This window comes from Myxocyprinus asiaticus, chromosome 5, assembly GCF_019703515.2.
Source record: "Myxocyprinus asiaticus isolate MX2 ecotype Aquarium Trade chromosome 5, UBuf_Myxa_2, whole genome shotgun sequence".
Lineage (NCBI taxonomy): Eukaryota > Metazoa > Chordata > Actinopteri > Cypriniformes > Catostomidae > Myxocyprinus > Myxocyprinus asiaticus.
The window spans coordinates 47951617-47966219 of NC_059348.1; the positions used below are offsets into that span (position 1 = coordinate 47951617).

At 42.4% G+C, this 14603-nt stretch overlaps 1 protein-coding gene across 1 annotated transcript in view; it reads left to right on the forward strand.

Annotated features, from left to right (window-relative positions):
• LOC127441219 (glypican-5-like) overlaps positions 1-14603 on the forward strand; it is a 194242-nt gene that overhangs the window by 145766 nt on the left and 33873 nt on the right. Inside the window, exon 8 of the mRNA XM_051698394.1 lies at positions 214-349. Coding sequence (XP_051554354.1) covers positions 214-349 — 136 coding nt within the window. The remainder of the gene's footprint in view (positions 1-213; positions 350-14603) is intronic.

A 14603-nucleotide genomic window follows, 5' to 3' on the forward strand; every position in this document is an offset into this window, starting at 1 on the left:
GGCAATGATTTGTTTGTTCCTGCGACTAATTAACGTCATTTGTTTGGTGCAAAAAAAACAAAAACAAAAAAAAAAACAGATGCTCAGGGATTCACTGCTAGTGGCTGCTGAGTTGTTTTTGCTGTTTAACTAGATTTATTGGATTTTGCTTTGTACGCAATGATGTACTCCTACACTTTATATGGCTAAAAACAGATCTAACATGTTTTTTAGGAGATCCAAGAGGTCATGCCAGGTGTGGGGTACATTGAATTCTGGGACGATGATACAGGCAGTGGGGCAGAAACCAGTGGCGACTGTGATGATGAGGATGGTTGTGAAGGCTCTGGAGAATCTGTGTCCACACCCGGTGAGTACAAATGAAAAAACATAATTTCAGCAACACGGTTCTCTGCTAAAAAGACCATTATTGATCTCCATGGCTGATTTAAACTCGGATAAAGCTGTACCTTTATACCTACGCTTATACCTGTATTTCTAATGAGACTGAAGCATACAAACATCTCCATTGAGTCAGTATGCGAGGATTCAACCTATGATATAGTTCCTCAAAGGGCTGGTTGATATAAACTGAATATTCTTGATGTATTCACAGTAACTTTGCTAGCGATATATAATGAAATAACCTTGTGAATATTTTAATGATTTTAAAGAGTAGTGTCATTAGACAAGTTTACAGATCTCTCACTATCTCACAGTTTGCAACAGCGTTAAGACAGACATGTCTCTCTTTAATAGTGTGTCTGATTTAACTTCAGTAAAAAACTGCATTAAAGTTGATCAGTTCAAACAGTCCATTTTAATGAACCAACATCAAAACTCATTTTTTTTTTACTTTTTTTTTTTTTTGCATCAGTGCTCAAAATATATATATATATACTTTTATTTATTTTTGTATATATACACAACAAACAATATTTTACAGCATTTATTAATCTTGGTTAATTTTCATTTAAGAACATGCAATTGTTCATTACTTCACGCTGGTTCATAATACATTAACAAGTGTTAACATATTCTTTTATATATTTTTTTTATTTTAATACTGTATCTAAATAAAAACTTCTATTTAAAAATCTATCTATCTATCTATCTATCTATCTATCTATCTATCTATCTATCATATTTTTTATGTGTACATAAACAGTATATCGCCCAATCCCAGTTCCTCATGACATTCATGTTGAGTCTTAGTAGTGCATGAGTGCTTGTGTTTGAATTTGACAGAGCCTTTGTTACATGAAAATACTTTTAGAAGCAAATCAATTGTTAAAAGCAACATTGAAGACCTCACAAATAGCAACACATTGTGTTGCTCATGTACTCAGTTGTTTAAATGACTACAGAGACCACCCAATTGTACAAAGTGATTGTATGACCTTCACTGACTGTCTCAAAATGCAGGTGCTAAGGTGGCACCTGCCATTCCATCATTGCTAAATTGGCCACTAAATGACCCCTGTTTTCTGCTCCAAGCCGTGACACATGACACATGGCTCTGTGCACCCTCTTTTTCACAGAGCTCATTACTGATCTTACCTGTATAACATTTTTTAATGACTTTGAAACCCAATCTTCACCTGCCACCGAAATCACACCGCTGGGCCCACCAGTAGCCATCCTGCACTCTCGCACCCATGTACCCAACTCTGTGGTTACCGCTTCAGGTTGCCACACATCAAAACCACAGGGCACAGGAAGAGGAGGGGGCATTCCTTTGTCATCAGCTAAAAAAAATTCCAGGGTTGAAGATGACAAGGTCAATGAGAGCAAAAGTGTGTGGGAAAGGAGATGAGATATGAAGAATGATGTCCATCCATCACTCTGTGTTCCTCCAAAGGCCACGCGTTACACTTTAAAACCTTTGACACTTACAGCAGTGATTGCATATCTCTCTCTCTCTGTGCATCAGCTGTATGACCCAACTGTTGGGCATGGCCTTTATGGAAGCACAGATATAAAATATTTTGCTTCTGCACATACTTTTGTATGACACACTGACTGCCCTGAATGTGAACAAACAAAACACAAAAAACAGAACATGAACCAATAAAGGAATAAATTCTGTCATCATTTACTCATCCTCATGCTATTCCAGACCTTGTTTACACCACTCTTTTCCATACAAGGAATGGGGAAAGCACCATAAAAGCGCAACAGTGCCCATCCAGTTTTTCAGCTGTCGTTGTTTATCATGGTTTTCATAGGGACTTCATAAAATCCTTCATAAAAGAGTTCTAAGCCATGAACCAAACCATTCAGCTCCAAGGGGAATCATAACATTAAAAACTTTGAATTTAAATGAAAAAAAAGTATCTGAAAGTTAGACAAAAACACAAAGATACAAGACTGTGTACTTACTATTTACATTAACTACAATCCCGTGAAGCATTGCGAATGAGGTAATTGAATTAAAAACGATGTAAATCTATACAACTGTGAAAAGTTAAGTTTGTGGGCAATGGAGGAGTCAGGAGACAGCGAACAGTTGAGTGTTTATTCACACACACTTTAGCTTCACATACACAAAGAAAACGGCTCTTAGTGGCCAACTCAAATAGGGCTTTAAATGAACACAGTTTCTGGCTTTAGCTGCGGGTCTTTCATCCACTACTGCTCTGAGCCACTCTCTCTCCTCCTCTGACGCTCTGGCGAGCCTTATCAGGTCTCTCTCTGCCATCACTATAATGAGAGATATGTGTTAGAGTAATTACAGCCCAGGTGATGAGCCTTACCGCTTTCCCTCTCCTGCAGACAGACAAATGACCACGCCTCCCCATGCCACAACAACTATTGATTTTAAGTTATAGATTATAAGTATAGAAACAACATATTTTAAGTATTTTGCAAAAATATTCAGATATATGCAAATATTTAAGTAGTTTGAGAGTGTAGGGAAACCGAGTCGATTGCATCATTTCCAGCGCATCATAGAAGTGGGCTGTCGCTGCAGAGCTTTTTGTCACGCTTTGTTCGCTGTGATTCTTTGATTTGTGGATTTCCCCTGCCCAGGATCGTGGATAGTGTAGTTCTTCACTAGAACTTCTGATATTATACACAATTTTAAAAAATAAAGTTGAAAAAACATGATGGCTTTTGCAGAAACATCTACTACAATCTCAGTGCTCACTGTATGTCTGTTTTTAACGTTTCATTTTATTGTTAAAATTAGTTAATGTTAAAAATCAATTCCCCTATGGAAAAATGAATAGGAATTATACTTCCTGAACCGGACTGTTGTGCTCTACTCATACATTACATGTACTACAAATCTTTTGAAGTCATGCAATTGCTTTGTAGGATGAACACATCAAAATATTGCATCTTCATGCATCCTATTTGAACTTTAATAATGACTTAAATTTTGTTTGGTTCCTCTCTATAGCTATCATATTATTTCTGTTGCTGTTGTACTTTTTGGTCATCTTAAAAATCACTGGAAACTTTTGTTTTATGGAGAAAAGCAGCTTGGACATTCCTTGAGTAAATGATGGGTGAACTATCCCATTAAATAGAGAGCTAATCTGGCAGTCAGAGGAACTGCTGTAGAACTAACAGTGCCTAACACAACAGAACAACCGCTCCAACTGCTCAGGGCAACTGAGAGAGAAGGGTCAACTGCATTAGGCCTCCTGTCTTGAAATGTTTTTGGAGCTACTGCATCTGTTTTTTTGCAAGGCAATGCCAACTTCTGCTCTCTCTCTCTCTCTTTCTCTCTCTCTCTCTCTGTCTTCTCTTCACTCTTGGTTTGCTCCCTCCCTTTGTTTCTGGTTGCACATGCCAGGCCAAACACATGCCCAGTTTTGCCACGGTGCTTAACGGTAAATATGTAAGCTTATGGAGCAAACAAAAATGGAATGTTCTCGAATCTGCCACCCTCTGTGCTACAATTTTAAGAATAGGACATTTTTATAGACATATTTCTTTATTTATTTACTTCAGAACTAAATCAACATGGGGGATTTAAGCTAAAAGGATCTTGTGTTTAAGCACCTGGTCACAATACCGAGGTAAACCTGCTGACCAAAAGAAATCAGCAAAAAACCAACGTGTCTGTTTTCCCTCCAACTGTCTTTTGGAAAAAGAGACACACATTTCTAAGGGTTAGATGTTATGATAGGTGCTCTGGATATGTTGTGCCAAGAGACTGTGTTTTGCTAGATTATGTTGAGACATCTCGATGTGCAGATGTACTGGAGATGTTTGAGAGCTTTGACTTTTGTAAACTTGGACTCAACAACAGAGTTAGAGTCTTTGAGGTAACAAAGACTGACGTAGGTGGCATTTGTGGTTGAAAGCGAAGTTTAAAAACTAGTGGCAGTTGGTGAACATTAACATTGGTGACATTTTCGTTTTTCACAAAATGCATTGTTTTTGAGTTTATTATTAATTTAAGCCTGATCAAGGTTCCTTTAAGGCAAGTCAGTGTATTGTTTAGCTGTCATTATACAAGTAAATTGGCCGCAGGTTCCTGTGATTGACCAAACAGAATCAAGTATTCCAGAGAATACTCCCACTTTATGATGTCACATCTTGTTTCTTCATGTTCATGCCAGTTAAAGTTCTATGAATCCCATTTTCAAGGTCAACATTTCACAAGCTTGCCATCGCACGCCTCTCGCTTGACCCCTGAGCTTGTGCCCCATGGTGGTGTTGTCATGATGACAAGGCATTTAAATTGAAATAGTCTTAGTTTGACAAGGCCATGGCATTAGGCCTACAGGCTCAGTGTGTTAAAATACTTTGACCTTTTACCCCAGGTTGTTAATTAATTTGCAGATGTGTTCCACACTGCTTGAGTCAGAACAGAAGCTGAACATTTAGATCATTAAGCCACATCCCACCACTGTTTGAAATGAGTGGGGTCGATAGGTCATGCACTAAGCTGTATTTCATCATTGGATTTGGCTGACACTGTAAACAGACACCTTGTTATTTTTTTAAGTAACTGTAGATATTTATGGCTATAACAAATGCCCTTATCATTATGACACCAAACAGCTGTTACACTATTTAGCATTGCCATGTTTTACTGTGATACCATCTTCCTGGTGAAGGCTGGTTCATATTGCTCCAGCAAACGGCTACAAACACCAAAGTATCCCTTGTAAGCATCTTTTAAGACTAAGTGTTGACTACAAAGTCAACAAAAACTTCAAATTGACATTCCAATTCTAACTCTGTACGATTCGTCACTTATTCCTTTTACATTATTGTGTTTGTAATCTTGCTCTGCCTCTGAAATGACTTTCCTTTTTTGCTGATGTAATCAAGGCCATGCTGTCTATTGGCTAATGTTAACCAATTGCCAAATAGCTATTTAGGCATTGATTTACTGTTGTAGGTATTGCAGCCTTTCTCAAATCAATAGTTCCATTTAATGTTAAAGAGAGAGTTCAGCCAAAAATAAAAAAATCTCTCATCAATTGCTCACTAATAATGCCACCCCAGATGTGTTTGACTTTCTTTTTTCTACAGAACACAAACAAAGATTTTTAGAAGCAGCATAAAAGTAATCCATACAACTCCAGTGGTTAAATCCATGTCTTCAGAAGCAATATGTTAGTTGTGGGTGAGAAACAGATAAATATTTTTTTATTATAAATCTTTTTTTACTATAAATCTCCACTTTCACTTTCTTCTACTTTTTTTTTTTGGCGACTCACACTCTTCGTGCATATTGCCACCTACTGGGCAGGGAGAATAATTTAGTGTAAAAATTTACTTAAATACGGATCTGTTACTCACCTGCACCTATCAAGTCGCTTCAGAAGATATGGATTAAAACGCTGGAGTCGTATGGATTACTTTTATGCTGCCTTTATGTCCTTTTTGGAGCTTCAAAGTTTTGGCCATTATTCACTTGCGTTGAGTGGACTAAAAGAGCTGAGATATTCTTCTAAAAATCTTTGTTTGTTTTCAGCAGAAGAAAGAAAGAGATCTAGGATGGCATGAGTAAATGTTGAGAGAATTTTCATTTTTGGGTGAACTATTCCTTTAATTGAACATATAATCAAGTCCCCTTTTTTCTTGTCAAATTGCCTGTTTCACAAAGAAATGCTGTCAAATGGGTTGCGAATGTCTTTTCATGTTGACTTAAACTGTCTTTAACCATGTGGATACACATGATGGATTTAGACAAAAATGGACATGTTCCTGAATTAAAGGAATAGTTCACCCAAAAATGAAAAGTGTCAAAATTACTCAAGCATGCCACTGTGATCGAACTTCTCTCATAGAGCTATAAACGTGTAATGAACATTAAGATTTCCGTTGAAAAATGACTTAAATTCTGGGTTGTTTCTCACCAAAATATGCCATCAGAATACTTAGAATATGACGCAGCAGTCACATGGACTATTTTTATGACACCTATGTGTCCTTTTTTAAGCTTTAAGGTAAGTCAGTTTCCACTGCCATTATATTGCAAACTATTATTGCAACTATTCCTTTAACATTCTTTGATGGTCCTGAAAAAAATAAAAAAAATAAAACAAACAAACAAACATTCCTTTCAACCAATTATTGTCCACACCACATCCCTAAGAATAACCCTAATAACCATAACCAACCCCTTAAATCAGAGGCAAATGAACATTTAATAATGTTGTTCAAGACCCTAAACCTAAAATATTATTGATTGCTAGGAATTTTGTTGTCCTTCTTGGTTAAATAATGTTAAGCTAATGGACGCAGTGATGCTAAATGTCAGCCTGTAGTAAGTGTTGATGTGGTCCATTCTCCTCAGCCATCCGTTGGGCTGAGCGACAGATGAACACATTGATCTATATTTACTCTTCTAATCCTTGTGTTTAGTATTCTGTGGGTGTTGAGGCTTCTTTTGTTTTATGGAGTTCTGTTTGCATTGTGCAGGAACGGATGCCAGATTCATTTCAGGCACATCACTGATTTATCACTTCAGAGGAATTTGTGGACAAGCACCAGCCAAAAGGAAATGTCGGCTGCCGCTGACACACCAACAGTTTAACAATTATTGGATGACTGCTAAACATGACGTGATGAGAAACATACCATATTTAACTTGGGCTCAATGCTATTATTTTTCGTCGCTCAAGACGTGAGATCGCAGACGATGGATTTTATTCTGCAGCAAATAGCTTTGTGTAGGCTAGCATGTAATATAGATCAGTGTGTTTGTTTTTCTGTTTTGATGGTAAAAAGGCATGTTAAAGGTATACTTAGTATAGATCTATGCTATTGTATAGTTCTGTTGTCGTTCTTCACCTCAAAACATGCAATGTAACGAGCAACATTTGTATCCAGCTACTGAGGACTGTTTCTCAGCCAACTGTTTTCCAGGATTCCACCAGTTGAATCTCCAGGAAGCAGTACTGCAAACATACTCAACAAACTATCACTGTCAAAGTGCCTTGTTCTCTTGATTATTCCCAGTCCACAAGTCTTCCTTCTGTCTTTTCGCTATTCAACTATGTATCACTACTTTATGGGGCCAAGAGAAAGCCGACGGCCATTTCAGACAGCTCATTATTGCTGATCACTCTCCATGTTGTCTTTTGTTTATGAGCCTGACTATTTGGCTACCATGGCAGAAGATGGATTGTGGGATGTTTTCAGCTTTTCTCCTTTCTTTCTCGCTCTGGTACTCTCCTCTCCTCCAAAATACCAAATTCCCTCCCCCGGTAACCAAAGCTGGGAACCCAGAACTCCATCTAAATGGCTGTGGGCTCGAATGGGGCACATGGGGATTCTGGAATCTTCAGGGTCTCTTAGCAACCAGTACTAATGTGGCAACAGTGTTTCTGAGAGGGCCTCAGTGACTGGATGTGGAAGTAGGGAAGTAAGAGACGAGAATGAGAGAGAAAGCATGGGAAGTGAACTGGACAAGGAAGACTGAGATTTCTGTACATAAATACTGATTTCTTGTAGATATACAACCGTTCCAGCCTTCCTCATTAGGGAGCATGGGTGGCACTAGAGGTGAGCTGCCAGGGCTTAAGCCCCGAATGTTTTCAGTAAAGTCACAAATATTTTTATCATCTTGAATTGATTTCAAAAGTACCAGTGCTTCAGTATTAAGCTGCTAAAATATAAATCTATTTTAATTTTAAGTTATATAAACTTTAAATTAATGGTGCTACATGTCGCTGAGTGATGATGACCAACTGCAGCCTGTGCCAGCCAGACTTCACTTCAGTCTACTACAATGGACCTGACAGAGAATGAATTGATGCAAACCCCAAGACATGGGATTCTTCATGTGCCACTGTCAGGATGTACTTCACCAAAATTACCTGCTATAAGCTTCCAGCCGGCCTGCAATGCCCCTCACTGATTGTTCCCTTTATCATCTTGGTCAAAGGATGGACTACACTCTTTTAAAATGAAAGACATAGACAATGAATTAACTGGCAACAAAAGCCTTCATCAGCCAAATATCAAAGGACACTGCATCTACATGCACTTCCACAGTTAATACAGGATGACTTCAAAGAATTTGGCACCAAGCTTACAGCTCATACAAAATCATTTTGTTTAAACATTGGCACCTAACATTTAATTGATTGATTGATTGACAGCTTTATTAATCCCTGTGGGGGAGACTCATTTGTTTACTTAATTTACTAATTTAAACCATGACATGTTCTACATATAAATAACTTATATTGGAATTATATTCATGCTGTTTAGCCAGAAGGGTACTGGCCCCCAAAATGAGCATTGATTCTCCAAATGTTATTTTTCTCCATTAACCAACATCTTATGGAGTTTTTTTGTTCCTTGCCAAAGTCGCCATTGGCTGGCTCACTGGGGGTCTAAATACAAATATTATTTACTTATTAAGATACAATCAACAATCACATTTTTATCAAATAGCACAATGATGACTAAAATATTATTGCCTTTATTTTCTGTTATAGCATAATTTATAATATAGAATAATTTCCTGTAAAACTGCTTTGAAATAGTGTCTGTTGTGAAAAGCGCTATACAAAAAAAAAAAAATGACTTGACTCTCTACAGTGCTGATACAGTATATCTTTCCAGCACTCATGCGTATGTGTGCTCAAGCACACATTCCTCAATGCCGACCCGCTGTTTCAAATTCCTGAATGCCGACCCACTGTTTGCTAACACGCCAGCGGAGCCCTTTGTCTGGGCTACCCAGCCGCAAAAACGCAGAAGGAAAAGGGGAAACAGAGCCGGCGTTCTCATCAGAGTAAGACATGCAAATCGACCCCCGCTACCCAGTATTCTACTGGCAAATGTTCAGTCTCTGGACAACAAGCTCTGCGAGCTGAGAGCGCGGATCTCTTTCAACGAGAGACGAGGGACTGCTGCATTATCTGCCTTACAGAAACTTGGATGTCTGCGGAGATTCCAGACTCAGCCATCAAACCCGTGGGGTTCTCCGTGCACCGAGCGGACAGAGCGAAAGACCACTCAGGTAAAAGCAGAGGTGGTGGTGTATGTTTTATGGTCAACAAATCCTGGTGCGATCAGAGGAACATACATTCTATCAAGTCTTTCTGCTCTCCTGATCTGGAATTTCTCATGCTTCTGTGTCGACCATTCTGGCTAACAAGGGAATTCACAGCGGTCATTATCACTGCTGTGTACATCCCCCCACAAGCCAACACAGACCAGGCACTCAACTGTACGGGATTATAAGCAAGCAGGAAACCGCGCACCCTGAGACCACGTTCATTGTGACCGTGGACTTTAACAAAGCCAATTTTAAATCAATTGCATCAAAATATCACCAACACATCAGTTTTAACACACGAGGGGACCGGGTTTTGGACCATTGCTACTCTCCCTTCCGGGATGGCTACAAATCCCTCCCCCACCCACCATTTGGCAAATCGGACCACTCTTCCATTCTGCTTCTGCCCGCTTACAGGCAGAAACTGAAACAGGAAGCACCCACCCTCAGAATGATCCAGTGTTGGTCGGACCAATCAGACTCTATGCTACAAGACTGTTTTGATCACACGGACTGGGAGATGTTCCGGTCTGCCTCTGATGACGACATCGAGGTTTACGCTGATAGTGCAACGTGTTTCATCAGAAAGTGTGTAGAGGATGTTGTTCCGTCCAAAACAATACGGATCTACCTGAACCAGAAACCTTGGATTAATAGCGATGTTCACGCGGCACTTAATGCGTGGACCTCTGCTTTTAATTCCGGGAACGTGGAGGAGCATTAACAAGCCAGTTATGCACTCCGCAAAACTATCAGAGCAGCAAAATGCCAGTGCAGGAACAAGACTGAAGGACAGTTTAGCACCACCAACTCTAGAAGCATGTGGCAGGGAATTAATATCATCACAGACTTTAAAGGGAATAAAAACTCCGCCGTGAACACCGCTGCCTCTCTCCTGGATGAGCTAAATACTTTTTATGCACGGTTCGAGGGAAATAACACAGCCCTCGCAGAGAGAGCTCTCGGTGGACTTAAGGAGAAGAGAAAGAGAACACAGCCCCATCACCATCAATGGAGCACCAGTGGAGAGAGTCAGCAGCTTCAAGTTCCTGGGTGTCCACATCACTGAGGAACTCACATGGTCCATCCACACTTAGGCCATTGTGAAGAAGGCTCATCAGCACCTCTTCTTCCTGAGACGGCTGAGGAAGTTTGGAATGAACCGCCACATCCTCACATGGTTCTACACCAGCACTGTAGAGAGTATCCTGACTGGCTGCATCTCGGCCTGGTACGGCAATATCACTGCCCACAACCGCAAAGCCCTGCAAAGGGTGGTGCGAACTGCCGGACACATCATCGGAGGTGAGCTTCCCTCCCTCCAGGACATATACACCAGGCGGTGTGTGAAAAAAGCTTGGAGGATCATCAGAGACTCCAGCCACCCGAGCCATGGTCTGCTCTCACTGCTACCATCAGGCAGGCAGTATCGCAGCATCAGGACCCGCACCAGCCGACTTCATGACAGCTTCTTCCCCCAAGCAATCAGACTTTTGAACTCTTGATCCCTCACGATCAATATACATCAGCACTGCACTTTATTAATCTTATTATCTCACACTGGACTGTCATAAATTAATATTCTCTTAACAACACACTGGCAACTGACTATCAACCAACAGCCTGAATGTCAATACAGTACGATACAACCTACTGTACATTTTATATATACTATATATTCTATTTTTTATTGTATAATGTGTATTCTATATTGTATGTATTGTATAATGTACATTGTATTTTATAATTTGTATATTGTGTTGTGTGTAATTATGTGTATATTAGATTTGAAATTGTGTTGTGTAAATTTGATGTTTATTGTAGATTGGTATATGTCTCATCACTGTCATGACTGCTATGTTGCTCGGAACTGCACCCAAGAATTTCACACACTATTGCACTTGTGTATATGGTTGTGTGACAATAAAAGTGATTTGATTTTGAAGCAAGAAGAGCACTCTCAATTGTGGGTGTGTGTGAATGGTCAAAATGCCTGTCTTGGTCAGATATTGGAAGCTGTGTTGAGTTGTTTCATCCAGATGCATTAAGTAACAAACATTTAGATATAAACCTAAAAACAAAGAGTCACACCCTGTCCACACCAAACGCAAGCATCACGTCAAGTCGAAAGCAATAGAAACCATTATAATCAATGATGCTGTCTACACTGGAAACATCTTTTGCTGCGCGTTGCGCAGATAGTAAATGGGTGTCCCATTCCATTTTGCGCTGCAAGTGCTGACTATACTTCTGCCAGTCGTTACTGCTAACAACACAAATAAAATAAAACTTCTGTGTTGACACATCCAGTGTTGACAGTGTTAAACATATACAGATGTGCTTGAGGGATTTGCTGAACTTTTAAGTCACAAGCCAGGATATTTGCTAAATTCTTTTATTAAGATACGATGACAAGGACCTTGCAAACTTTGGCAAATCTAGCAACTATAATTTTTTCATATGCACCAGTTCCCTGTCTGTCACTCACTCGACGTTGAGAGCCCCGATCACCTTTGCTTAAAATAGAAAGGCCAATGAGAATTGGCGAGTGGAATATGCATGCCACTCTCTGCCCCCGGACATACAGGTATAAAAGAAGATGGCGTGCACCACTCATTCAGATTTTTTCTTCGGAGCCGAATGCATATTTGTGTTCGTCCTCTCACCTTTTGCTTACGCTGCTGGATTTTACGGCGCATATCAGCGGTCACTTCGGCGGCTGAGTCCGCAGGTGCTAAAAGAGTATATTCAAAAGAGTATATTTCCTTCTAAAAGAGCTTGCACAAATGCTTAGTGTCTTTTTAAAGATGTCCTTCCACGTTTGCGCTACTGGATGTGGCCGTTATCTCTCCCCTCGGGACAGCCATGAAATCTGTCTCAAGTGCTTGTGGTGCCAGCACGCCGAGGCAGCTTTCGTGGAAGGGTTATGTTCTCATTGCGAGGACATGCCCATCAGAACGTTGTGGTCGCGGCTCACTTCCGTCTTCATGAAGCTCCCCAACCCGCTCCGTCCTGGGCTGATGCTCAGCCAGCACAGCGGGCGATCTGGAAGTGGATATGGGAGCGTTTTCGCAGGCTCAACCCCCACAGACCTCCCATCCCCCAGCATGCTCGTTCTATCCGGAAGAGCTGTCGAGCGATACAGGTGGTCTGCCTCAGGGTGGATTTAATGTGTCGTTTGCAGCTCGCGACAAGGATGAGCTTTCGGTTGCAGCATCGGAGGGTGGGCTTCTGCTATCAGAAGTGGACAAACCCACGGGCAGTAGAGTACAGGATGAGGTGGACGCTGAGATGGCAGCCGTGCTTGCCGGGGCGGCTGCGAACATCGGGCTGAAGTGGAACCCTCCACTCTGCCCTGAGCATTCGTGGCTGGATGATTGGTTTCTGGGCTCGGAGCGTGACTCAAGGCTGCACCCCGCCCCGGTGCCTTTCTCCCCGGAAGTGCATGAGGAGCTAGCGAAGTCATGGAAGGCACCTTTTTTTGCCTGTACATGCTTCACAGACTCATCCATCCTAACTACCCTCAATGGCAGAGCGGCTATGTGATATGTTGAGCTCCCCCAGGTAGAGCATGCCGCAGTGGTGCATTTATGCCCGCAGGGTGCAGCCACCTGGGGTGACTGACCAAGGCTCCCTTCCAAGACCTGTAAGTTCTCTTTCTCATTAATGACGAAGGCTTACAAGGCCGCGGGTCAAGCCGCTTCCACCCTGCTTGGGCACAGTATGTCCAGTCATCCCCTAGGTGCCACTGGTATGGAATCTGGAGGCCTGGTTAGTGCTCTCCAGCCCCTCGCTGTGGCTCATCAGGACGATTCGCCTCAGCTACGTGATCCAGTTCACCAGACGCCCACCCAGGTTCAGTGGCATCCTCTTCACTACGGTATGGGGCAAGGGTGTCTCCGTCCTCCGGGCGGAGGTTACCACCCTTCTGGCGAAGGGAGCAATAGAGCCCGTCCCCATAGCCGAGTTGCGCAAGGACTTTTACAGCCCTTATTCTATCATGCCCAAGAGAGGGGGAGGGTCGCGTCCAATCTTGAATCTGCGTGCTTTGAACAAAGCCTTACACAGGCTTCTGTTCAAGATTTAATGCAGAAGCACATCCTGGCGTCAGTACAACATCAGGATTGGTTCGCGGCCATCGACTTGAAGTACGCGTACTTTCACTTATCGATCCTTCCTCGACACAGACCCTTTCTTTGGTTCGCCTTTGATGGACGAGCATACCAGTACAAGGTCCTCCCCTTCGGTCTCAAGAGCAGGTCTCAAGGTGCATCGTGGTCACGACAGACACCTTGAACTCGGGCTGGGGCACCGTGAACAATGGGCAGGCAGTCTCTGGGCTCTGGACAGGGCTCCGACTCCTTTGGGAGAGCTTCAACTGCTTAGAGTTGCTGGCAGTATTGCTGGCCCTGCGGCGGCTTCGGCCATTGATTCAGGGCAAGCATGTGTTGGTCCAGACTGACAACACTTACCATAGCATACATAAACCGCCAAGGTGGTGTACGCTCACGTCGCATGTCGCAACTCGCCCACCACCGCCTCCTCTGGAATCAGCAGACGTTGAAGTCGCTGTGAGCCGCTCACCTTCCGGGTGTCCTCAACCGTGCAGTGGACGTGCTCTCATGGCAGGTAATGCTCCATGGGGAGTGGGGACTCCACCCCCACGTAGTCCAGCTGATTTGGGAGAGATTCGGGGAGGTGCAGGTAGACCTGTTCGCTTCCCAAAAGTTCTCTCACTGCCCCCTTTGATACTCCCTGTCCGAGGCTCCCCTCGGCACGGGTGCCTTGGTGCACAGCTGGCTTCAGGGGCCGCGCAAGTATACGTCTCCTCCAGTGAGCCACATTGCACAGACTCTGTGCAAAGTCAGGGAGGATGTGCAGCAAGTCCTGTTCGTTGCGCTGTACTGGTCCAACCGGACTTGGTTCTCGGATCTGATGCTCCTGGTAGTAGCACCTCCCTGGCGCATTCCCCTGAGGCAGGACCTTCTCACTCAGGGACAGAGCATGCTCCAGCATCCTCTACGAGGTGGCTGTATGCCTTGAAGTGGTGTCTCTTCGCGAACTGGTGTTCTTCCCATGGGGAAGACCCACGGAGATGTGCCGTTGGGTCTGTGCTGCCTTTCCTTCAGAAAGGGCT